We start from the raw sequence: 24,444 nt of genomic DNA on the forward strand, positions 1-24,444 counted from the left end.
GCTTCGGTTTCTTAAAACGAAAGAACAATGTGTCCCGATTTTATCAATGTCCCCATTTTGTCAGCCTAAAATTCACCAAGCGGCTGATAAAAACGGGTCTTCACTGTATATACATTTCATATATTTATTGCATTTTACTTAGATTCTTTCAATGTGATCTTTGAAAGTGAGCTTTTTATCGTAAACCAACCCCAAATATTCAACTTGATCTAACCACGTTACATTCAAACCATTTAATAATATGGTTATTTAGTATTTAGCGTTTCGGATTCTCCTCATCAGTAACTAGCACCTTCTTGGTACCAGTTAGATGCCAAATCTAAACTAGTACCAAGATTGGCACTAGTTAGACGCTAAATCCAAAAAGTGTTTCGGATTCCACTTTTCCAATCAGCCCGAACTTCTGTACTAGCGCCAATCTTGGTACTAGTTTAGATTTAGCATCTAACTGGTACCAAGAAGGTGCAAGTTACTGATGAGGAGAATCCGAAACGCTAAATACTAACTAAGTTAGGTATTGTGCCCTTTCGCACTAAAACTGGTTCATTAAAAAAATTATTTTTGCAGAATGATATTTGGCTTAACCGAAGAAGCTCTCGGCTTAAGCGGAAACACAATCAATTGTGTTTTTGCCTTGTTAGTGGAAATTTTCCATTTTTTCAGGTAGTCATTGAAAATATTCAAGCTTCATTGAAGTCAACTGCAAATAACTTTTAGGATCTTACCTGAAGTAGAGATGCTAGTATCATCACAGAAAAGTGACTTTTTTACAGCCTGTACATAGTTTTAGAAGATCAAAGGTAAACATATTATATAGTATTGGAGCGACGCTTGACTCTGCTTTAACGGGTAGCATATTACACGAAAAAAATCCGTTCATAAATTCATCACGATTTTGTGAACTGAACGATTAACGAGAATTGTCACTAAGCTCTTGAAATTTTGAATAATTACGATCGTATTCATGCAACTATTTGTGTTTCCAAAAAACAACTAGTTCGCCCCGAATGTATCCATGGCGTTACATTCGAATGTTTGGTTGGGTTACTGATGTTATTCCCTGTACTTATTCAGTTTTTCTTATGATTCTTGTTCATAATTTGGGAATATGCAGTCGATAGTCAAACAATGTTCATGATATCAGAAGTTTGTTCGCGATTTTTGTGATTTGTCATTACGTTACCGTGCTATTTTATTCATGAGTTTACTACCGAATTTTTCGGTCAGTCTAGCAGGATTTATGTTCATGATTTCAGAATCTTAGTCACGATTTTCGATATTTTAATCACGCATAATGTGATTTATGTTCATGATTTCAGGAACTATATCATGAATTTCATAATTTCTATTCACGTTGTGATATTTTAGTCACGATTGAAGATTTATGCTTATTTATATTTATGATTTCAGGATTTTAGTCACGATTTTTTATATTTCTGTCACGAGTTGTGTGATTTATGTTCATTATTTCAGGATCTTAGGAAACATTTTCGTAATTTCTGTTCACGTTATCGTGATATTTTATTCTAGAGTTTACTTTCGAATTTGTCATGTGGATGTGACTCATGTTTATTTTATATCAGCAGTTTTATCATGGTATTCGTGATTTCTCTTCGCTTTATCGCGTACTACTATTATTTGGTTACTATCGGTTTTTTACTCAGAGTAACGTGACAATATGAACTGGATCATAAAAGTGTAACTTATTCGCGGTAACTTGTTCTGTGAGCTATATCGCGAACACAATTTGTGGTGCTCAGAGCAGTTTTCAATTTCTGATCAGGCATCACACTGATCCTTATCAAATCAATAACAATATTCGAGGTCCTGATAGTTTTCTTATAGTTATCTACTAGTCGCTAGCAGCTGGATATTTCATGAAAAAGGGTATGGAACAAAAATGATTCCACGAATAATACATCAAATTTTGTGAAATAGTTCACATGATAATTTCATTACCATGTTGCATGAAATTGAAAATGATTAGGGATAACTTCTAGATATCACAAGCACGCAAATAGATCGGAATCATGAACCAGTTCACAAATCCATGTCTACTATTTTATGATTTTGTGGATTATTCGACGAGCTCGAATGGTCAGACATGGTTATTGTACTAGGAATCATGAACCAGTTCACGAATACATGAATAACATTTCTTGATTTTGTGAACTATTTCACTAGCATGGTTTTTGAATCGTGACCAATATATTAGGAACCATTAATCAGTTCACGAATGCATGAATTATATTTGACGATTTTGTGAACTATTTTACGAGCACGATTGGTAACTCGTGACTATTATACCATGATTCATGAACCAGTTCATGAATACTTGAATAATATTTCATGATTCCGTGAACTATTTCACGGAACCATGAAACATTAGTGCGACCTACCCCAATAGTGCAGAATTACTAAATTAGCAAGCACTTTTGTAACCTGGCATTTAAAATTGATAAACTATAAGAAACAATTTGAAATTATGTTGTCGATGTGCACTATTATCTAGACTGAAATATTGAACCAAGCATGCACTCAAATTTCAAGGGAGTTCGTGGGGCACTACCAAGCGGGATTCATGAATTCCCGCGCCACCACGGACCAAATATTCGGCAGGTTCTGCAGAAGTGCCGCGAATACAACTTGCCCACACATAATTTGTTAATCGATTTCAAATCGGCGTATGACACAATCGATCGAGATCAGCCATGGCAGTTAATGCACAAGTACGGTTTTCCGGATAAGCTAACACGATTAGTCAAAGCGACGATGGATCGGGTGATGTGTTTTTTCGAGCATCAGCAACACTCTCGAGTCCCTTTGAATCTCGAAGAGGGTTACGGCAAGCTGATGGTCTATCGTGCCTGCTGTTCAATGTTGCGTTAGAAGGTGTAATAAGGAGAGCGGGGATAGACACGAGTGGCACGATCTTCAGGAAGCACCGTCCAGCTTCTTGGCTTCGCCGACGACATTGACTAAATGGCAAGGAACTTTGAGGCGATTTCGGAAATGTACATCAGACTGAAAGCTGAAGCCAGCAGGATTGGAGTTGCCATCAACGTTTCGAAGACAAAATACATGAAATGAAGAGGTTCTAGAGACGACAATGTGAACCTCCCATCCCGAGTTCGGATTGACGGTGACGAAATCGAGATGGTCGACGAATTCATGTATTTGGGCTCACTGGTAACCGCCGACAATGATACCAGCAGAGAAATTCAGAGACGGATCTTGGCGGGAAATCGTGCCTACTTTGGACTCCGAAGGACGCTCCGGTCGAACAAAATTCGCCGCCGCGCGATGTTGATTATCTACAAGATGCTGATTAGACCGCTGGTCCTCTACGTCCACGAGACCTGGACTATGCTCGTGGAGGACCAACGCGCCTTTAGAGTTTTCGAACGAAAGGTGTTGCGTACCATCTATGGTGGCGTGCAGATGGAAGACGGAACGTGACGCAGGCGAATGAACCATGAGTTGCATCAGCTGCTGGAAGAACCATCCATTGCGCATACCGCAAAAAATAGAACGTTTGCGGTGGGCTGGATACGTCGTAAAAATGTCGGACGACGACCCGGTGAAGATGGTTCTTGAGGGCGACCCTACAGGAACAAGAAGACGGGGCGCACAGCGAGCACGGTGGATCGACCAGATAGAGGACGACCTGCGGACCCTTCGAAGACTGCGAGGCTGGCGACAATCAGCAATGGACCGAGTGGAGCAGAGACGGCATCTGCATACATCAAGAGACAACAAGGCTTTAGCCTGAACGCTATTACTATGCACACAAATTTCACTTTTCGTGAACAAATTTCGATATTTCTAAGACTATTAGATAATCTAAATTACTTTTTTCGATTAAGGGTACGAAATTATCCAAATGTTTCCGAAAATATCTATTTTTCTTATGAAATTAATAGCAGTATCACCTAAGAGTATTATCGTAAAATATCGAAGCCAAACGAATATTTTCAGAGATAAATATATGTAGTAGAACCAGATTGCACGGAGTTGCACCAGGTCATCATGTAAAATTTAACAAACGTTTAAAGATTTTGAAATCAGTGAAAATGATTGCAAGAGAAACTTCAAACTGATTAATTCGAGTACACACTTTGTTGTAGAAGTGTAACTACACTGCAGTTTGAACCACCGAAATAAATAAATAAAAAATAAATCCACTTATTGTTAAAAATCGAAAAATCGAACATGGTTTTAATGCTTAACTTTGACCACTTTTGAACTTTTAATGATTCATGTATTTAATGATCCATGTATGTCTGTTAACTAGTGGTGTCTCTGAAAAGAAAAGCCTAGTTTACAGAGAAAATTTTCCACCGAGATCTCTCTAAACTGTTAAAACAAAAGTTCTGCTGCTTCTAAAAAACACCAACAGTATCAAAATAACACTGAATTTTAAACCTAATAAAAGTACAATTTTCTCCGTCGGAAATAATTTGTATTGAATTGTTCCCGGCCGTATTTCTGTATGAAGAGTTTTAAGATCCCGTGATGTTCCCCGCGGTTGGGTTTACACTTCATGAAACTGTCATTTTTATGTAGACTCATTTCCCGTCACGGGTTTTGCAATCCTGAGCTCCATTTAAGATACACTGGGACCCAAATCCTGTGACACGTTTTTCGAACTGTAACATAGTCTTAAAAGGGAGAACACTAACTGAGCAAAGAGTAATACTCCAGTGATGCCTTGAAATCTATACTACAACGTGGATATTAAAATTAAACTCCTCAAAAACGCAAACCATCATCTTTCGCCACCGACCCACACCAAAACTCATCTACCATCAAACTGGAAGGTTACAGTATGCGGGTCCCAAGTCGACTAGTCCGATGAACTGTGGATTTGAAACTAACGTTTAGACCACCTGTTGGCAAAATTCTCATCTGATGCCCTCATCCGTTGTTTCTATTCATTGGTAAATCGCAAATCCAGACTCTCGATAACAAGTAAATTATCGTACTTTATATTCCCATTTATGAACAGAAGCTTGATATAAGGATCAAATGATGTAAGTTCGTGTGGTCCCTTTTGAAACATTACACTGATTTTGTGCGCTCTCCCATTTAGCTCTTGTCGGTCGGTCTCACGTACACTAATGCAGTTTTTTCACCAAGTAGTAATGTAGTGTTTGTGTTATGTGATGTGTACGTAGCTTAGCCGCAGGAAAGTCTATAAACCCTTTTTGACGAAATGTTAGCTCATAGTTTATGTGGTGAATCCTTTTGTTTACAGCAAATAAATGTGCGACGTTTTTTTATGCCTTTCTTGATGTTAAAATTTTGTTGGGCCCTTTTCGAGTAAAACATTTTTGAAAGGAAGTGAAAGGTAACATAAAAAAACAAGGTATTCCGTTTATGTGTTGTTTCCAAAATCTATTATTTCGTAAACGATTAAGTTTCAGAATCGGCTAATTTATGGTGTGTAGAAAGCTTTGTTAGTGTCCATTTGAAGTAAGTATTAACCAGAATTGTTTACGTTTTGTTTATTTACCCATTTGAAATGTTCTCGTCGACATTGCGCACCACCTGCATGGGAATCATGTGCGAAAATACACTACAAGAAGATCCAGATTTCTTAAAATCCTAATGATTCTGAGCCTATCATGTAGCACCTAAACAACTGATTTACACCAACTACACTCCTAAATAAATCTTGAAAAGGTTATATTTCAATAATTTTGAAACTAAACACGATTTAGTCATTGCAATGCTCACCTCCTCGAGTAAATTTAATCATTGCAATAACTATTGCAAACTTAATTTGAAAAAGATTAATTTTCCTGCACTCTCTGTTTCAACATTTTCGTGTGTTCCCTGCACTTTGTTGATTTTTTCCACCTGAAGTCGGTAAACGATGTTTCGCCTCGGAAACTGGTAAGTAAATAAAACACATTTCAAAAGTTAAATGTACCTAACAATATATCACTTTATTGTTACAGGAAAAGAACGTCGTTGCAAGATTCTTCCTCATGCAAGCTACACCTGTAAAACTTCATATAAAGAGGTCCATGAACTGGAAGCGATAGCCGATATTCAACTAGTAGAAGACAAAATACCTATCATCAACAAAATCCAAATTCAGATTAATTATCGGAATTTCCGCTTGTAAATTCGCTATATTAATGAATGCACATAGCATAATAAATTTTAAAATAGAAGGTGAAGAAGTTAAGTTGTAATTAGAATTCAATATTAAATAAACAGTCTTTTTGTAGAGTAATTTGGGAGCAAATAATAATAATAATAATAATTTAAAAAGTTTCAACTGAAAGCTGTTCAACTAAAAATGTCTGGTAAAACCTGTCGTTTAACTGCAACCGAAAGTCATCGAAATGTTAAATTTTTGGTTAAATTTGGGAATATATCACTCAAATTTCCAAAAGTTGTGTGTAACAATTTGTACAATTTTAAAATCTGGTAGAATGGGAGGTTTGTCTTTTTGTCTGGAAGCGGTAAAAATTTCAGGCGGTGCCAGAGAAATCTGGTATGATGGCATCCCTGATTGTACTAATCAAATATCAAATAAAATCAAATATAAATATCAAAAAAAAGGTAAATCTCTGAAATGAACTGTTCAAAACCTCCCTAGAATTCAAGGCCGAAATTATATCAAACAAACAGGATAAGAAAAAAGCATCCTAGATACCCTGTTTTTCAGAGCTTATCTAACAGACAAATCGCTTTCTAGGTGTCGAGGTTACCTTGTGTAAACGGGTTTCATCGAAAGCCTTCTCATATGCAACAAAGTCTAATGTGAAATAAAATAACATGAATTTTCATATTTGTAACGTATTTATTTTGAGACAAACTACTCGATTGATAGCGTCAGCCATTCGTGTTGGTATCATGTTATCTCAGAATAACGCAGTTTTCAGCAATGTGAAAAATCCCAATATGCTACTCGCGGATAGACAGGAGGGTAGATATAATCTATTTACGAAAAATAGTTTCGCTCATTTTCTCCAAAATTTCAAACAATTATCGTCAGGCTACGTAGCCCTTTTCCCTAACACGGATATCAAGTTAGAATACCCTTTTCCCTATACCTGTTTCGCTCATGCGTTTTCCATCATTTTGTCAGTGATACATTTCGAGTGAATTAACACGCTGCCAGTGCAGCAAACGAAGCCCATATGCCTGAAACCGAAGCTATCAAAGAAGCAGAAGCAAAACTGGCCGACGCGGACGAGCCTGCGCCGGAAAAGATTAAGAAGAAAAGAGGCAGGAAACCAGCCGCAGATGGAGCTCCTAGCAAGCCAAAAACGAAGCGAAATCTGGACAATCCACCGGTGCACGATATGATCGTCGAAGCGCTGGACGTTCTTCGTGACCGGAAAGGAACATCACTGCAGGCCATCAAACGGTACATGGAGGAAAATTTCAAAATCGATTCATCCAAGTTGAGTCCGTTTATTCGAAAAGCTCTGGTGAACGGCGTTGAAGATGGTCGAATTATTCGAACGCGCGGTACCGGTGCATTTGGTCGGTTCAAGGTCAAAATCACAAAACCAGCCATGATCAAGAAACGCCAAGCCCCGGAAAATTACGCCGAACTGCCAATGACAAATAAGAGGTCACGTCCTAACGCGCCGAAAAAAGAGAAGGCGGCGGCGGCGCCAATCGAAAAAGACGCATCGCCGAAGCAAAAATCTACCAAACCATCGAAAGTGGAAACACCCAAACCCAGCCCCAAGAAAGGACCAAAGTCGAAGAAGGGCCGCAAGAAGAACTAAGTCGATTTTCATTCGCAACGTTATGATGGCAGACCAATGGAGGCTCTGCTGGTTTTTGCCCAGTTTCAGCACAATTTAACAATAAGTCCTTTTCAGGGCTACAAATTCGTTACTATAAAGAAGTAATGTCGATTTTTTCCAATGAAATCAACTTAATCATAGTTACTATTCAGTAATAGTTCGTTTATGGTACAGTATGGAAGTTTTGAAACGCAATTATGATTAAAAATATCTCATCTTTACTTGTTAAGTTTATATTTAAATTCAATACTTCACTACTAATTGCCAATTTAATCATAATGGCTTTTCAATTCTAATTCTTAGAATCATACGCAGGATAATTAACTAATTAAATTAAATTAACTTGCCTCAACTAGTCCGATTCCACAGGTCGTTACAGCCAACAAATTGTTGTTATTCCCGAACACAGTCGACGGTTTCGAGTACATTACGGTCGATCGATTGTGTCGTAAGCCCCGCCCATTTTCGGTGCGTTGCAAAAGGGCGTTTACAATTAAATTTTGCCATACTAACTTTGGTGTACCAAAATCTGAAATAGCCAAACATTGGCAATCATTGAAATTATCTCTCAATAATTTGGTTCAGAATGTAAACATTATTTTCAATTACCTATCTCCAAAGGTGAAAAGATATAAGTATTCGGTGGCACTTAAAACAAAAATCAACATGTTAGCCATCGACAAATACCTTGAAATAAAGATCATTATCATTCATGATTGGTTCAGGAGTTTAGGTAGCAAACGGTGGAACCTAAAGCAGTTCTTTTCGGTTGTTAAAACTAAGATATTAATGATAACAAACAAAAGAATGTTTAGACCAAAGTATCAATATAGCTGTTTAATCCGTAAAAACACCGACATATCGTTAGTTTGTTGCATTAAAGCCACAACTGAAAATGTATGAATGCTCAGAATAGGAGTTTAAATTCCAAAATAACAGTTGCATGTTCCAAATCTTTACTTTAGTGTCATGCAGTATCAATTATAATAGCAAAACACGGAAAGCAGTGTAAAGCTTCATAACACCAAAACCCGTTTTGAACGCCATTAAAAATGCGTCACGTAGCAACAGGTAGCAAAGTTAGAAATTTTTAATGCCAAAACAAACTGTTGAAAATGCATGCTGTCCAAATTTATCTGAAATTAAAGGTAATGCAATAAAAAATTTAAGAATTATTTGCATGATACCAGTAACAGTTTGGCTCACCGCCTAGTAAAATGACGCCAAGTCCGCCATTTTTCATTGTTTACTTACTGTTTGTATGTATTGGTGATGACGCCAGTTCTGCGTCGCAATTACTGTAATAACTTTTTTTATAAACACGTATTTTTTAGGAAAATTAAATTAATTCTTTAGATATATATTGTGGTGGCCCTGAAAAGGGCCTTTTTGTGGTATTTTTGTCCCGGTCGCTGAATTTAGGCACGTTCTCCGCGGATACGTCGGGCCAGCTGGATGTCCTTGGGCATGATAGTGACGCGCTTGGCGTGAATAGCGCACAAATTAGTATCCTCAAACAGTCCAACCAGATAGGCTTCGCTGGCTTCCTGTAGGGCAGCAACAGCCGCGCTCTGGAAGCGCAAATCAGTTTTGAAGTCCTGGGCGATTTCACGCACCAGACGCTGGAATGGCAGCTTGCGGATCAGCAACTCAGTTGATTTTTGGTAACGACGAATCTCACGCAGAGCAACCGTTCCGGGGCGGTAGCGATGCGGCTTCTTAACTCCTCCAGTGGACGGGGCGCTCTTACGGGCTGCCTTGGTAGCTAACTGCTTTCTAGGAGCCTTTCCTCCAGTGGACTTACGAGCAGTCTGCTTGGTACGAGCCATTTTCAAATAAACACTTTTTAACCTCTTGTTATTAACGCGATTTTAACTGATAGAATGAGGTTCGCCGAGGCGGGCCCTTCTTTTATATCAGGCAAAAACTATCGACCCTTGTCTACCCTAAACTGCTTATCTCCCTCTTACACACAAACATAGCACACGGTATGCTGCGCGCTAGAAGCATAACAAAAGCGAAACATACTATGACAGCCAGAGTAGGCTATAAAAGAAATGCCCGTTGTCCGATTCCAGCATAGTTTCGTGTTGTTCATCGTTCGTGCAGGTAGTCAACCAGAGACGAAATGACTGGTCGTGGCAAAGGAGGCAAAGGACTAGGAAAAGGAGGTGCCAAGCGGCATCGTAAAGTGTTGCGTGATAACATCCAGGGTATCACGAAGCCCGCCATTCGCCGCCTGGCCCGTCGTGGCGGCGTGAAGCGCATCTCCGGTCTAATCTACGAGGAAACCCGCGGTGTGTTGAAGGTGTTTTTGGAAAATGTTATTCGTGATGCTGTTACATACACCGAACACGCCAAGCGCAAGACTGTCACCGCGATGGACGTTGTATACGCTCTGAAGCGTCAAGGCCGCACGCTGTACGGTTTCGGAGGTTAAATTCCATTTCATCGACTGCACTCAAAAAAGGCCCTTTTTAGGGCCACGAAACATGTAAAGAATTAATTTGGCTTTCCGCATTGTTGAATTATAAGGTAGGTGAAGCAAAAAAGACGCCATGTTTTTTTCTTCGTGAGTTCAAAGCAGCTGTAATATCTAGTGTTGCCAAGTATTTTAAATAAAAATCTGGCAGCATCAAACAAAAAAGTCTGGAATATTCTGGCAAAAGAAGCTTACAGCAAAACCAAAGACAAATAGTAAAGACGTGAAATAGTCTAGCAACGTTACGGAAATCTGTTGCTTATTCTACATTTTTAGTTTGATGGAGCCGGAAACAAAATTATCAACGCAGGCAAAAATGTTTCGCGAATATCAATAGTTACCGTAGTTGTCTTAGTTACGCGTATCATCCCTAACAGTGAAAAATAACCATTTTCCGGGGCCGGGAAGTAGGTATTATCCATTTTACCTACATATGTGAATACACTGTACAATAGTTCTATTTGAAGTATATAGAAGGCTTAGAAAATGGCCTTTTCATATTCTGTTTCGATTTAGGATTGTATTTTAATGCTAATAATTCGCTACAGGTCCCTGAAGGTGCACCCGCTGGCACGGGGCTCACCGTGGCATTGGGTGATTTTTTTCAAAGAATGTGGACGTCCGGTCAGATTCTGCTCTAAAAGGGCCTAATTATCGCGGTATAGACTTTTCTACGGCTCATGTACGTACATGTCACATGTCACAAATACTACATCACTAGCTGGTGGAAAATAATAAACAAAGACGGCAAAATCAAATGGGATTGTTTTCAACCAGCAAGCTGCAAAAGTGTTCGTGAGACCGAGCGACAAGAACTCAATTGGTAGGTTAAAGTTTTCTATCTGTTTGTGCTAGAGATAAAGCTTTTTTTTCTTCTTGTAGCTCTTGGTCATCCTTTTGATAGTCACCGTAATGCTCAAGGCGAGAGGTTCTATTTACGGCATAGCTCGGCCATTAGAATTACCGGTCTAGACATAACCAGCTGCGTTGGCAATGTGCCGTTTGGACGTTTGAATTGGGAGTAAAACAAACCGCTTCTGGGTTTAAAGTGAGGGCGGTAGTACAAAAATGCGAGATCTCAGATCGAGGATTTTAAATGTCAGATATCTCACTGGTTTAGTTATCCTCCAGCTAGGACAGGATCCGCCAGCTCTGTTTCCTGTTTTGGAACCAATTGGGAACCAGCTCGTGATTGGCCGAAAATGACATCAGCAGGCTTGGAATCAAAATGTTCTGAAGAGACGTGTTGTCAGGTATTGCGATATAAAAATAAAACGACGATTATTTACTGTGCTACTTTGTTTTCTCGAAATTTCGCTTTCTTTCCGTAGCGCCCTTCTGTAGTTATTAATTGCAAGGCATGATTTTGCGTATACGAAATGAAACATATTAATCAGAACTCAAGTTATACAGGTTCCCTTTTCTAAAATAAACCGAGTAACAAGCTGTGTAGCGTAAGCATGAAAATATTTTGAACTTCCTGTAAAAATCGTCTTTGTTCCAGTACCGAGTAAATTGGAAGCGCTTTGGAGCAAACCGGGAGAAAGTTCTTCCCGTAATCGCTTTTTGTTCTTCCTTTAGTATTATCAATACAGTTGAATTTTCCAGTTTTCAACTGCATCGATAATATCAAATCAAATAACAAATCTGTGTTAATGGGAACGAGTATTTTATGCTGCTGTTTTCTCCTAAGAGAAGACAATCGCGTAGCCAATTTGATCCAGTCCTAACCTCAATATTGAACCAACTTCTGATTGGTCGTTTTGCCAGTCAAGAGCGTTCATACCCACTGAGACGTCCAAAAATTTGTTTCAAAATCGTTCAACACGGGTCCAACCATGGACGTTTGTTGAACGGTTATTTGGACGTTGTTCAAATTGGTCCAACGAACGTCCTTCGTTGGACGATTTTGAAACCAACCGTTCTTAGAGCGTACCCTCTAAGAACGGTTGGTTTCAAAATCGTCCAATGAAGGACGTTCGTTGGACCAATTTGGACAACGTCCAAATAACCGTTCAACGAACGTCCATCATTGGACCCGTGTTGAACGATTTTGAAACAATTTTTTGGACGTCTCAGTGGGTAATATTTTCAAACGGGATGAAAAACAGTGCTGCTGAATTTATTTTGGCTACTTTTCATACACATGAACATTTCATGCAAAATGGATTAATACCCTGAATGACGATATAACTACGTGTATTGTTAAGAGAGACGCGAATAAACATAAAATTCAATTCTTAAATTCAGCTAGTATTGTGAATTCTTGACAGAGGGTCGATATTTCAGATACAATTATTTTCAGCAATTGTGAAAAACATGCAAATGGAATCTGGCAACGATGGATGCTTGTTGTCTTTGGAATTACGACAGGGCCTGGTAGATAAAATTAAGAATAGCAAGAAGCCTGTTGTCGTCTCTTCTCTTAGGTTTTCTCCAAAAAACAAAGCGTTGATCATTTCGTATTTAAATCGGATATTTACAGTGATAACTGAAAATAAGTTTAATTGTTTGGCTCTCTGCAGAAATGCATCACTGCAAGGCGTAGGGAAGGTTTTATCAATATCGCACATCTAATTTATATAAGCGTGTCATATGCGGCCCAGTTAGCTAACGTTGATTTTTCAAGAAACGTGAAATTGGCTCATATAAAATATTTTAATCTGAACAAATTAAGTTTTGGACACAACCGAAACAAAACATATATTGTGGCAACATTGGTCGGTAGGGGTGTATCCTTTTCAATACACCGAAGAAAAAGTACTTAAGAATTTCATAAGTCTCGACTTATGAACCTGTACAATTTTGATTCCATTACACGCTTATGCATTACATAAGCATGTATATGAATTTCATAAGTTCGCCTTATAGAATTCATACACGTGTCTCAAGATTATTATAAAAATGTTATTGTGAAAATGCCATAAGGCCAGACAAGTGACAACATTGTTGGATTTAGTTTTAGTCTGGTGCTCTGCTTCCAATTAGTAGCAAATAAATGTAAGTTATTTTTGGTTTATTGATCATTGCTTCAATTATTTATGTTATTTTGCAGCATCTCAATGTAGTGAAATAGCAGAAGTTTCAACCGTAGGAGTTTAGCCAATTTCGAGGAAACATCTAGCATCATAACAGGTGATTTTTTTAACTGGAGCCTTCTAAATATAAGTGTGGTTATGTTTATTTTCATCTAATTTAAGAAAATACATGTGTAGAAATGAATAAAAAATGTTTTCCTATTTATTTTTCCTATCAGGTGCATATATCACATACACGAATCTCATAATAATTCTCTTTTAAATTTATATTTTAATGCGATGATTAATATAATCATATTCGTATAAAGGTCATAAGAATGTCCAAGGAACTTCATAAGTATTTCTTATGAAATCCGTAAGTGATTTGATGGCCATTTTCCTCGTTAAGCCACAAGACAAACTTATAATTTTCATATGAGATACTTGTGGCGCAAAGTCATAAGCGATTCTTATAGATTTCAATAGTTATTTTTCCTCGGTGTAGGGATTAGCAAAATATATGAAGAGGTGGAAAAATAACAATGTTGTATATACAGGTATTGGTCACTGCACAGTGACGTCATGCATTAAATGTGACAGGTGGTGGTCCTGTTGATTACATTTTGAACTTAGAGATTATTCGTATTCTCAAAATGAAGCATTTGAAATATATTGGGAATCATGTTTTTAGAAGAATAAATGTTTCCTAGAACGCCTTACAATTAAATTGTGCTATTCCCTACTATGGGAATATGTATATGAAAGATCTAATAAGTGAACTAATTATTTGTTTACCAATTAATTCTAGTGTTCTCTGAATCGGTAAGTAGTTTTGCGGTAAAATTTCTCGGGAATTAATTATTAACACTAAGCTTATTTTAATGGAAATCAAATTTGTTAAGTCCAAACTGTAAACAAAAGGACCAGCACTTGTCAAATTTGTGAGGTTAAGGCATTTCATACAATGGTCAATGGCGAAGAGGGCACTTTGGTATTCGTAAGATGAATCTGTGGTGTGAGTGATCACAGAATAAATCGACTTGCTTTCGTCATACCGTTCGTTCCGCTCCCACACTGATAAAATCAAGTACCCATTAATGCGTAGAAAACTACTCATTTTCAATAAAAGTGGAATAACCCATTAAATGGGTAAAGCGTTTGTACCCATAAATGAGTACAGACTCTGTACGTCAACCTGGGTATGTTTCACTCATTATTTTTCGCAGAACTGTTACAACAAAATGCGTAAAAAATACTCATTCATGAAATTCGCGCCAGCATGAAAAATACTGTCAATAGAATTATTTCTGAATTAAAAAAAACATAAACCATTCATTTCACATTATTGTTTCCTCATAAAAGTATTGGAATCTAGATAGAAATCCTATTCTAAAACTACTTAACATAATAAAACCGCCAACTGGATATATTTTGATAGCTGAATCTTTTGGCTGCTCTAAAAATGCCGAACTGGCGCATATTTTCAACATCCTTAGTAGTCTAAACAGACGTTGTTTTCGGAGCATTGCCGAAATGTTCCGTTTCCGCCACGGACTCCGATGCAGGGCGATAATTTTCAGGTTCCACTACGATCCTTAGTTTGCAGGTTAACTCGCTTGAAATAATGCTTAAGGATTTTCACCCATTATCAAGATCAATATACCCATTGACATTACCTCATCGAGTAGTTGTGAAATGGATAAAAAGTACTCATTGTTAGAAACAAAAAAATACCCATTTTTTTGACAGCTCGAATAACTTCCGAAAATGGGCAATTTGAATACATAAAATGGGTAAAGTTTTTTTTACCGTGCATTGAATCGTGTGAACGCTATAACGTCGACCCGATGTGCTTCTGGATTGTTTACATATCACGCGTGTTTTTTGAAAAGGGCCAATAAGCATACTGTCAAAATTCACTTTGAAGGGAAATTCCGGACAAACCATTAATCGCAGATTATAAGTCATAGCAGTAGACGACAGAGAAAACTTTTCTCTTTCATAAAATGTTAACATCCATTCTCGGCGAGTTACGGTTTGTCCGGAATTTGCGCTCAAAGTGAATTTTGACAGCATGCTTATTGGCCGTTTACAAAAAACACGCGAGATATTTTTGGTTGCCAATAGAGTTCTATGCAAATCATTTCACACACACTACTTGGGGGGTTTGTTTTCCTCCACCTGTCATATGTAAAAATGTCAACCAAATTAAACGTTTGAAAAAGCTCGTCTAAACTATTCATAGTGGTGTTGAAATGCTCTACGCCGCTGGAAAACTTATTTCAAACGCGTACAATACTGGTTGGTAAGGTTCCATCGTGAAAATACTACGACCGAAAAGTTATTTACGATTTGTTTTCCTCCACCTGCGACAGGTGGAGGAAAACAAATCGTTGAATACACCAATACAGTTACAGATTGTCAAGTACTCTATACTAGCAAACCGTGTGATCTGCCACACCTATACATACTCCATTGGAAAAATAAGCCAGCTGGCGGATTCCGTCTTACACGCAAAAATAAAACAACCCACAGAATAAGTTCTTTTGACTTAAATTTAGGTACTTTTGAGTTGTGCCTCGCTTTCGCACTTATTACGGCCAATTTCTTCACTTGAATGAAAACCGGTTTTCTTTGAAAACCACTTTTCGGCTAATTGGTCACCAGCAATCTGAAAACTGGTTTTCAGCGAAAACCAGTTTTCATCTAGTGAAGAAATTGGCCGTTAGTGTTGTCAAAAACAAAGCGAGAGATTCGACTCAGTACTGAATTTTAGGTAGTTTTTCGGTGACGTGTGGAGACGGTAATACCCAGTCAAAAAGGACAAGTTGCTGGCTAACGGGGGGCTATTTGCCAACTCGGATGCGCTAATTGCCCTTCAATTTGCCAGCAAATTGCTGGCAATTAGGGGGCTATTTCAAATGCAACATTAGGGCGATTTGTCGGCGTCATTTTCGCATTCGCAAATTGCATTTGTTCCGAGGGGCAATTAGCACAGACGAGTTGAGTCAAACGTCAAACTTTTTAAATCGCCTGACCATGTTCGTCCGCATTTTTTTTTTTTGACAGGGCAGCAACGCCACTTGCGGGTAAAGGTGGTATTTCCCATAGTGATGCACACACATATATACACTTTTACATTAAGCGTCCTACCTTCCTCCAATAGAGGCGATGTAACCGCTGTCGCTTCTCGTTTGTATGGGGGAAGGAAAGAGATATCAGTTTTCTTAATATGTAATCTTCGAATATACGGAGACGCCATCTTGAGCCAGCGAAACTGTCTAATTCTTGAGCCTGCCGAGCCCAGAGAGAATAGGGAGAGAGACGAATAGTGTGAAGCCAAAAATACCTTATTCAGCAGACCAATCGTGAAATGTAAATAAACATTACCCATGCCTGAGTTGAAGCAGATAAGTAAGTATCAATCCATCAGAAAAGAAATTTATATTTTCGTCCGAATTTAGTTAAATCGTGATTGTAAGTAGTATTCTAGAGTTACTCTAGAATACTACTTACAATCACGATTTAACTAAATTGAAAAAAAAGGTTGAATTTACATACTTTAGTAGAGTACGCTTATTAGCTAATGGCGATTTCGCTTGAACCTGAAGCTGAGTCAGGTTCTAACCACAACTGCTGTCAGTTAATACATTTTGACAGCAGTTGGGGTTAGGAACTGACTCAGTTTTGCTTCAAACGAAAACCACATAAGACAAGACGAGACAACTGGCTTCTTATTTTTGATTTTCTTGCTTTTTTCGTGCCCTGCTAAATAATTGATGACAGTTGACAGTATGCGGCTACCCAGTCACCGTAGCAAGCAGAAAGTTAGCAAAAGTTAAGCAAGCCGAAATTCATTCTGGCAGAGTTTCTGTCAGTATTTTGCGCGATTTGTGCGAGAATTCTGGCAAAGAATTCGCTTAAATGCAACAACCGTTTCTGACAGAAGCGGTTAAACTAACCGATGCTGCTCACTTTAGCCAGAATCCATCCAGGAATGTACGGCCAGGATTTCGGTGCGCTTTCTGCCACATCTTTGTCAGATGTTTTGCTCGATTCGTGCTAAATTCTACCAGGTAGGAATTACCAGAATCTTTGCACGGTTTATTTCCGAATTATGCCAGGGTTTTGCTGCGTTTATAAATCTTACAGGGCTGCTAAACTAAGACTGGTAGAAATCTAGCAGAACGGTCTCTGCCAGTCTCTGACAGCTGTGAAATTTCCCAGTCGACCGACTAAATCGGGTGCTTCGAGGTCGACCGATTAGTTAACCGACTAACAAATCGACCGATTTGGTAAGTTGAAATAGACCGATTTCAACAAGTTTTGTCGGTCATATTTAACCGGTTGTCGGGTCGGCTGACTCCCATGTTAAACTCCCATAAGAGTCGGTGCAACAATCGACCGACTAATTGGTTGCATAGTCGGCCGATTGCGCCGACGCAAGCCGATTTAATCGGTGAAAAAATCGCCGTAATCGGCCGACTATGCATCCAATTAGTCGGTCGATTGTTGCACCTACTCTTTTGGGAGTTTAACATGGGAGTCAGCCGACCCGACAACCAATTAAATATGACCGACAAAAATTGTTGAAATCGGTCTATTTCAACCTACTAAATCGGTCGATTTGTTGGTAGTTTAAAACTGGAACCAGATTTACACAGATTAAATCTGGCGATTAATATACTGACGGATATTGCTTACCGACGAAATCCAACTTAGTCGGTTAACTAATCGATCGACTTCGAAGCACCCGATTTAGTCGGTCGACTGGGAAATTTCACAACTGTCAAATTTTCTATGGGGTAGCGCTACTGCCCGGTCAAACCATTAGGAATTTGATTCGGAATCCTGAATGGAGCCAGTATGGATTCCAAATCAAATGCAACAACCGATTCTGAGTCGGAATCGGTTGTTGCATTTGATTTGGAATCCATAATGACTCCATTCAGAAATCCGAACCGGTTCCGGAATGAGTTTAACTGGGTGGCATTTGGTGGCAGCTTCAGACAACAAACAGTTTTCACGGAGCTGATACAAACCGAGAGAAACGCACTGCAAAAAAAACTTTACCCATATTATGTATTCAAATTGCCCATTTTTGGAAGTTATTCGAGCTGTCAAAAATGGGTACTTTTTCGTTTCCAACAATAGGTATTGGAGCATTTCCCAAAAATTCCACGCGACTTTTCCTGATCGAACGGAATAGCCGCGCTTCATGAAATCTATGACGTATCAATGTCTTTTCTCTTTTTTTTTACATGATACACGCTTAAAACGTGTAGAAATGTTACGTTACATAAAAAAGGTGGGGCAAGCAATGTTATATGTGAAATCGATGCTGCAATTTCTCTAGTATTTTTGAAATAGGAATCAAAAATTTCCGCTGAAAACTTCAAACCCGTTTTTCTCGGTTTCCACCAAATGTTATATACGTCCATTTGAAAAAATACTCGAGAAATGTTTCTCTTCATCTTGAATTAACGCACTAAACACACTCCGACAAAAATGTCCCGATCTCTCAAGTAAATGCGATACATCAGGCTTCCGTCACCGGTACGGAACGTCAAGATTATAATTACATGCAGTTAAATGGAAGCGTTCACACACAACATCAACGGCACGGAACGTTTTGACGTGCGGCACGGGCACAAGAGAAAAGTATTAAACCCTGATGGAACGGTGACGTCCCGTTGACATTGATGGAAGCTGATGTATCGTCTGAATCGTCCTTCAATCAGTACAAAATGTGGATGTCATCACGAATACTGATTATTTACTAAAGAGGCTAAAAAGTGTTGTTTTATTGTGGTCATCGTAAGTATTTTTGTGAATTGGCACTAATTAAAATAACAATATTGTTGAACGATCTTGTATATCAAACATAACTTGCCTTTATACAATGTTAAGTCTTCAGTAGCGCACGAAAAAAATAGGTTGTAGTAGAAATTATTTATTTATATTTACAGGTAGTGTCCACGATGACCATTCCTTCAGTTACATCAAAACGTTTAGTTTTGCGGCTATATCGAGATCTTTGCCGGTACGGCTCACAACTTCAGTTCACAGATCGCGAATATTTTCTGCAACGTGTTCGACGCGAGTTTGATCAGAATCGAAACGTGACCGACTTAAAGGAAATTGAATTTTGTTATAAGGTTCGTATCCTCTAACGAGTCTGGATTTAAAAAATCACTAAGCTTTGTGCTTTACAGAGAGGACGCACCTTGCTAGAACAAGCCCGAGTAATATAGTAATATGTTTTCAGTAAGAATTATAGCCCCTAAAATTCAAACGATACACCTCGCAATTTGCCGCCCTAAAACCACAATTGACACGTCCCGGGTTCCTACTTTGCGGGAGGAAGATTTAGAAGAGACATTCGTGCGCGGTAGCGGTCCCGGGGGGCAAGCTGTCGCGAAAACAAACAACAAAGTCGTCTTGACACATAGACCCACCGGAATCGTAGTTCAATGTCATGCTTCTCGATCACTATTCAAAAATCGAGAGGAAGCCCGGCGGTTGCTGACGGACAAGTTGGACGAGCTACAAAACGAAGATCAATCCGTAAGAGCACAACAACAAAGAATTGATCAGAAAAAACACGACGAAGCGAGCAGGCGCAAGTACCGCCGGGAGCAATTAAAGAAAGCTTGGAAAGAGCGGGAGTTCGGGAAAAGTGATTGAGAACTTACTGAATAATTTAGAATTATAGTCTTATTAACAGTAGAAAAGAAAATTACCATGAACTAAAGTTGCCAAGTTTTTTAATCTTTTCGTCTATTTTCCTCTTTTTAGCTTGGATTGCATCTGCTCCGCTAGTGGATGCTTCTGGTTCCGCAAGTTTCTTAGTAATTTCCTTGTCCAGATATTTGCCCACACCAGAGCGAAAGACCTTCAGTGGTTGCGACTTGATCGACTTTTTTTGCTTCTCGTCCGCTTCTTTCTGTGCACGTTCTAGTTCATTAGCACGTGCGTTGGCTAATTGTTCATCAGCCTCTTGAAACGGATCTACAAAGACCTGTAACCGCTGTATGAAAATATTTTCAATCGGACGATCCCGATTGTCCACCTCAACTCGTTCCATTTCGGTCAGTACTTCTAGACCGCCGACCAGTTTTCCAAAAATAGTGTGCTTGCCGTCAAGATGCTTGCAAGATCGGTAGGTTATGAAGCTAATCCAATATAATGAAAATATGGTTAGTCGTTTTACGCTTGATTGCAGAATTATCATTAAAACTTACAACTGTGATGCGTTGGTATTTGGGCCCGAATTGGCCATCGATAAAATGCCTCTACCGGAATGAGAGAGATTGGGTTTAATTTCATCGGGGAACTTCTTACCCCAAATCGATGTGCCTCCGTTGCCCACCCCCGTCGGATCACCACCTTGAATCATAAAATTTCGAATCGACCGATGAAATATACACCCATTGTAGTAACCAGTCTGACAGTGTTTTAGAAAGTTTTCACAAGTCTTTGGAACCTGATCGCAGTATAGCTCTAAATTTAATGCACCAAAGTTTGTCAGTAGCCTTACATATCCCTTCTTTCGCACCCGCTCGTATCGAATTACATCTTCCTCTATAATCGCTGCTTCGTGATTCAAAACCGGAACCATCGAAGTTGAAGTGAATGCTGCTGCCACAGCTCCCGTAGAGTAATGCGCTGCGTTGAACTTATCGGCTACTTTGTGCTCTTCTGATTTTTCCTCTGGTGCTTTATAGTCCTTTTCAAGTTGGGTTAAAATATCCCTAGTTTCCATGGAAATAGTTTTCAATCTTCCTTGTGGATCCTTTCTCTCCGCCATTTCTTCCTCCGATAGCACTTTCAGATTATTTTTAATATGATAAAATGTCGTAATATTAAATTTTTCCAAATTGCTTGGATCCTGAATTGTTATCAGATCCTTTCTCGTGAACGGGGAATCATCCAACAGATCCTTCCAATTTTTGGCCTTTACATTTAGCTGCTCAATTGCTTCGTAGGAAAAGACATTACCCGTCTTCCCATTGGCCACAATATGCGAATTTTTCGTAAATGGTTTAAACAGCGTAGGGCAATGAAACTGATCCTCGTGATTCTTGGTAAAGTTGAGTTTGATCAACGATTTACCGTCCAGCGGAGCACCCGTTACGGGATTCACCTTGAAGTGCTTGATGAAATCGATAATCGCCGCAAGTTCGAACACGTTCCCATCCTTGTCGCAGTACGGATGCTCAAATGGAACCATCGTCAAGCAGCAGTGATCGAACGGGAGGCGCTTAAATTTGACCTGTTCGTTTTCCACCGAATTCGGCTTGTGACCACCGTAGAACTCGGACCACTCGGTGTACGTCAGGTACCTGGAAGAGAATAGTTTTTATCAGCCCATATAAAATGAATTTTGTAAAATATGTGATTCTTACATTTTATCCTTTTGATGTTGTTTCTTGCCCATGTTGCTAGTTTTATTCAAGACCTTTTAAGCATAAAATGATTAGAGGAACTTCCAGAAAAGATTACACAGTCATGGACAAATCCACCGATCAATGCATAGAATATTAAAATTTAAAAATAATGTAATAATTATTGAACTTCGTTCCTTTAAAATAAACATCAACACTACGAATATCAGCTGTCATAATAAATTGATATTTTCTAGACAAGCATGTGAAAAGAGCGTAACACAAGTCCGACAATATAATATATATTATAGGCTTTATAGGTTCCTCTATTCATAGTTAGGCGGAGTCACTGAGCCCCAGTCAAACCATTGAGTTCTTTGCGACCGGTCTCACGAACACTAATGAAGTTTCCTGGTTGAAAACAATCCCATTTACTTTTGCCGTCTTTGTTTATTATTTTCCACCAGCTTGTGATGTAGTATTTGTGTCATGTGACGTGTACGTACATGAGCCGTAGAAAAGTCTATTCGGAATTTGATTCGGGATCCTGAATGGAGTCAGTATGGATTCCAACTCAAATGCAACAACCGATTCTGGAACCGATTGGGTCGGAATAGGTTCCCACTGAGACGTCCAAAAAATTGTCCATCGTTGGACCCGTATTGAACGATTATGAAACAATTTTTTGGGCGTCTCAGTGGGTGACTCCATTCAGAAATCCGAACCGGTTCCGGAATGAGTTTAACTCGTCCCAGTTAAACTCATTCCGGAACCGGTTCGGATTTCTAAATGGAGTCATTATGGATTCCAAATCAAATGCAACAACCGATTCCGACTTAGAATCGGTTGTTGCATTTGATTTGGAATCCATACTGACTCCATTAAGGATTCCGAATCAAATTCCGAATGGTTTGACCGGGGTGGAGCTAATTGAACACTGAAAATAATCCACACGATAAAAACAACGAAAAAAATGTTTTGAACACTTTTTCTTAAAGATGTTGCACTAAGTTTCAGGTTATGTCGTTGATAAAACCATATGCAATTAATCATCACTTTCATGTTCGTTTTCATGACACAAAGTAAAACAAACGATTTTTCTGGTAAATCTAGACTACACATTTTATGACTTCCCGAATAGAAATGCACAACAGTATTACAGCATTTTTTATTGTTACATTACAACGAAAAACAATGTTATTCTGGAAAATTTACAATGGAAATATTATCACATTTGTTGTTTCTACAACCAATTCCATTGTAAACTTGATAAGCGATGTAACAATGAAAAAACTTATCTTTTCCCATACATTCTGAAATCAAAAACATCGATTAGCATTGTTTTTCCGTTGTAGATTTTGGAGGCATGAAGGACTGCATCGTAAATACATTGATGTTACAAGAAAAGTTGTTGTTAACAAATAAAACTGTTGTAAATTCAACGTTTCTACGATCAATTTCGATATTATTTTCTGTTCGGGTATGTTTCACACTTTTTTGAGAATACAGTCGTAATTCGCTGGTTGGGCCACACCTCTGTCCAACTAACGAATTTGATTCGCTAGTTGGACCGACTGACAGATGTCAAAAACTCTCCAAAGGAGACGTTAGAAGTGTAATTGTATCTGTTAACATCTCTAATAATTGTCAGATTGATTGTCAGAGTAAATTTGACATAAGATTTTGATATTCAGATGCTTTTTAGTTGGACAATGGTCCAACTAAAAAGCAGTCCAGTTAAAAAGTGTTCAACCAGCGAATCACGACTGTATTACTTATACGTCAAAAAAGATTAGATTCCAGTTACGAACAAATAGTATGTTTTACGAATTTTTGAGAATGTCAATACGGAATGCTCTGACGATTTTTCGAGGACACGTTTTAATACCCAGGTACACAGTGTACCTGTCAAATTGACAGTGTACGTTTTAAAAATATATAGAAAACTAGCCCCACTGTTCCCGTGTAACCAATTTGTATTTACATTGCCATAGATACTTTTACATCAATACGAAATAACATAGATTCGAGCTTCAAGGGTGGAAAAATTGTTCGGTGAAAATTTAAGAATAAATACGATGACAACCAGAATGCCGATTTTTAAAATTTGTGGTGAATCTATCAGTATAACAAGAAATCAAATGACGGCCAGCAAGTCATTGAAAGCAAAAATCGCTCGTAAAAATCGTTGACGTTGAAATGACGCGTCACAATTTGTGTATGATATGGTGCGACAAATTTAACTCTAGAAATCACTCAGAGCTAGGGGCCGGATTTCTATTTTGATGGAAATAATAAATGCATTTATTATATTGCATATTTCGCTGATTTTTAAAAATGCATCACAAGTGATCTGCCCCTAGACTCAGAGACTTAAAAGACGATCCATGTCCAAAAACTCTGTACACGTTTTATTTTGTCGTCGACATGGACGTATTCCCTGAGCAACTTTTGTCTTTTACAGGATTGGATCCCGGCTGTTCTTGAAGGCCTTGTGCAAAAGTGTAGATTATGCAAATCTATACCTGTAACACAATGCCTTCCAAAACAACCGGGATCTGTTCCTGTAAAAGACGTAAGTTGCTTTATAGGTCAGTCCATTATAATTAATCAATCTGATTTACCACAAATGGGTAGTAAATTCATAAAAACCTTATAATAGTGATAGCTTTCCTCATATTCTGTAGTCTAATTTTGCTTTTGCATTACAGGAGACTTTGAATGCAAACGAAAACTACGTGGCGCGTTCTCTTTCTATAACTTGTGTGTTTACAAAATGA

At 38.5% G+C, this 24,444-nt stretch overlaps 6 protein-coding genes across 9 annotated transcripts; 4 read left to right on the plus strand and 2 right to left on the minus strand.

The window, feature by feature from the left end:
* Nucleotides 1–7,157: 7,157 nt before the first annotated feature.
* LOC131687023 (histone H1A, sperm-like) lies at nt 7,158–7,757 on the plus strand. Its single transcript, XM_058971057.1, has one exon. It carries the CDS (start codon nt 7,158–7,160, stop codon nt 7,755–7,757), a length of 600 nt encoding a protein of 199 aa, XP_058827040.1.
* A 1,439-nt stretch (nt 7,758–9,196) lies between these two features.
* On the minus strand, nt 9,197–9,632 carry LOC131690088 (histone H3.3A-like). Its single transcript, XM_058975601.1, has one exon. It carries the CDS (start codon nt 9,605–9,607, stop codon nt 9,197–9,199), a length of 411 nt encoding a protein of 136 aa, XP_058831584.1. The 5' UTR covers nt 9,608–9,632.
* Nucleotides 9,633–9,755: 123 nt separating this feature from the next.
* On the plus strand, nt 9,756–10,923 carry LOC131690089 (histone H4). 3 transcript variants are annotated; one of them, XM_058975602.1, is made up of 2 exons: nt 9,756–10,313; nt 10,809–10,923. In XM_058975602.1, exon 1 carries the CDS (start codon nt 9,907–9,909, stop codon nt 10,216–10,218), a length of 312 nt encoding a protein of 103 aa, XP_058831585.1. In that variant the 5' UTR covers nt 9,756–9,906; the 3' UTR covers nt 10,219–10,313; nt 10,809–10,923. The 3 variants fall into 3 exon arrangements, 1 of the variants encoding a protein (XP_058831585.1); XR_009305507.1 differs by lacking the exon at nt 9,756–10,313 and adding an exon at nt 10,325–10,671; XR_009305506.1 differs by lacking the exon at nt 9,756–10,313 and adding an exon at nt 10,325–10,667.
* Nucleotides 10,924–18,899: 7,976 nt separating this feature from the next.
* LOC131690875 (mitochondrial ribosome and complex I assembly factor AltMIEF1) lies at nt 18,900–19,629 on the plus strand. 2 transcript variants are annotated; one of them, XM_058976949.1, is made up of 3 exons: nt 18,900–19,181; nt 19,247–19,435; nt 19,493–19,629. In XM_058976949.1, exons 2-3 carry the CDS (start codon nt 19,259–19,261, stop codon nt 19,529–19,531), a joined length of 216 nt encoding a protein of 71 aa, XP_058832932.1. In that variant the 5' UTR covers nt 18,900–19,181; nt 19,247–19,258; the 3' UTR covers nt 19,532–19,629. The 2 variants fall into 2 exon arrangements, with proteins under 2 accessions (XP_058832932.1, XP_058832931.1); XM_058976948.1 differs by having other exon boundaries at nt 18,905–19,094.
* On the plus strand, nt 19,536–20,031 carry LOC131690874 (mitochondrial translation release factor in rescue). Its single transcript, XM_058976946.1, has one exon. The coding sequence runs from the start codon at nt 19,536–19,538 to the stop codon at nt 19,962–19,964; it is 429 nt and encodes a 142-aa protein (XP_058832929.1). The 3' UTR covers nt 19,965–20,031.
* Nucleotides 19,997–21,890, minus strand: LOC131690873 (RING-type E3 ubiquitin-protein ligase PPIL2). The gene is made up of 3 exons (XM_058976945.1): nt 21,686–21,890; nt 20,522–21,622; nt 19,997–20,452 (listed from the first exon to the last, which is right to left on the minus strand). Exons 1-3 carry the CDS (start codon nt 21,715–21,717, stop codon nt 20,017–20,019), a joined length of 1,569 nt encoding a protein of 522 aa, XP_058832928.1. The 5' UTR covers nt 21,718–21,890; the 3' UTR covers nt 19,997–20,016.
* Between the last annotated feature and the right edge of the window lie 2,554 nt (nt 21,891–24,444).

Source organism: Topomyia yanbarensis, chromosome 3, assembly GCF_030247195.1.
Source record: "Topomyia yanbarensis strain Yona2022 chromosome 3, ASM3024719v1, whole genome shotgun sequence".
NCBI lineage: Eukaryota > Metazoa > Arthropoda > Insecta > Diptera > Culicidae > Topomyia > Topomyia yanbarensis.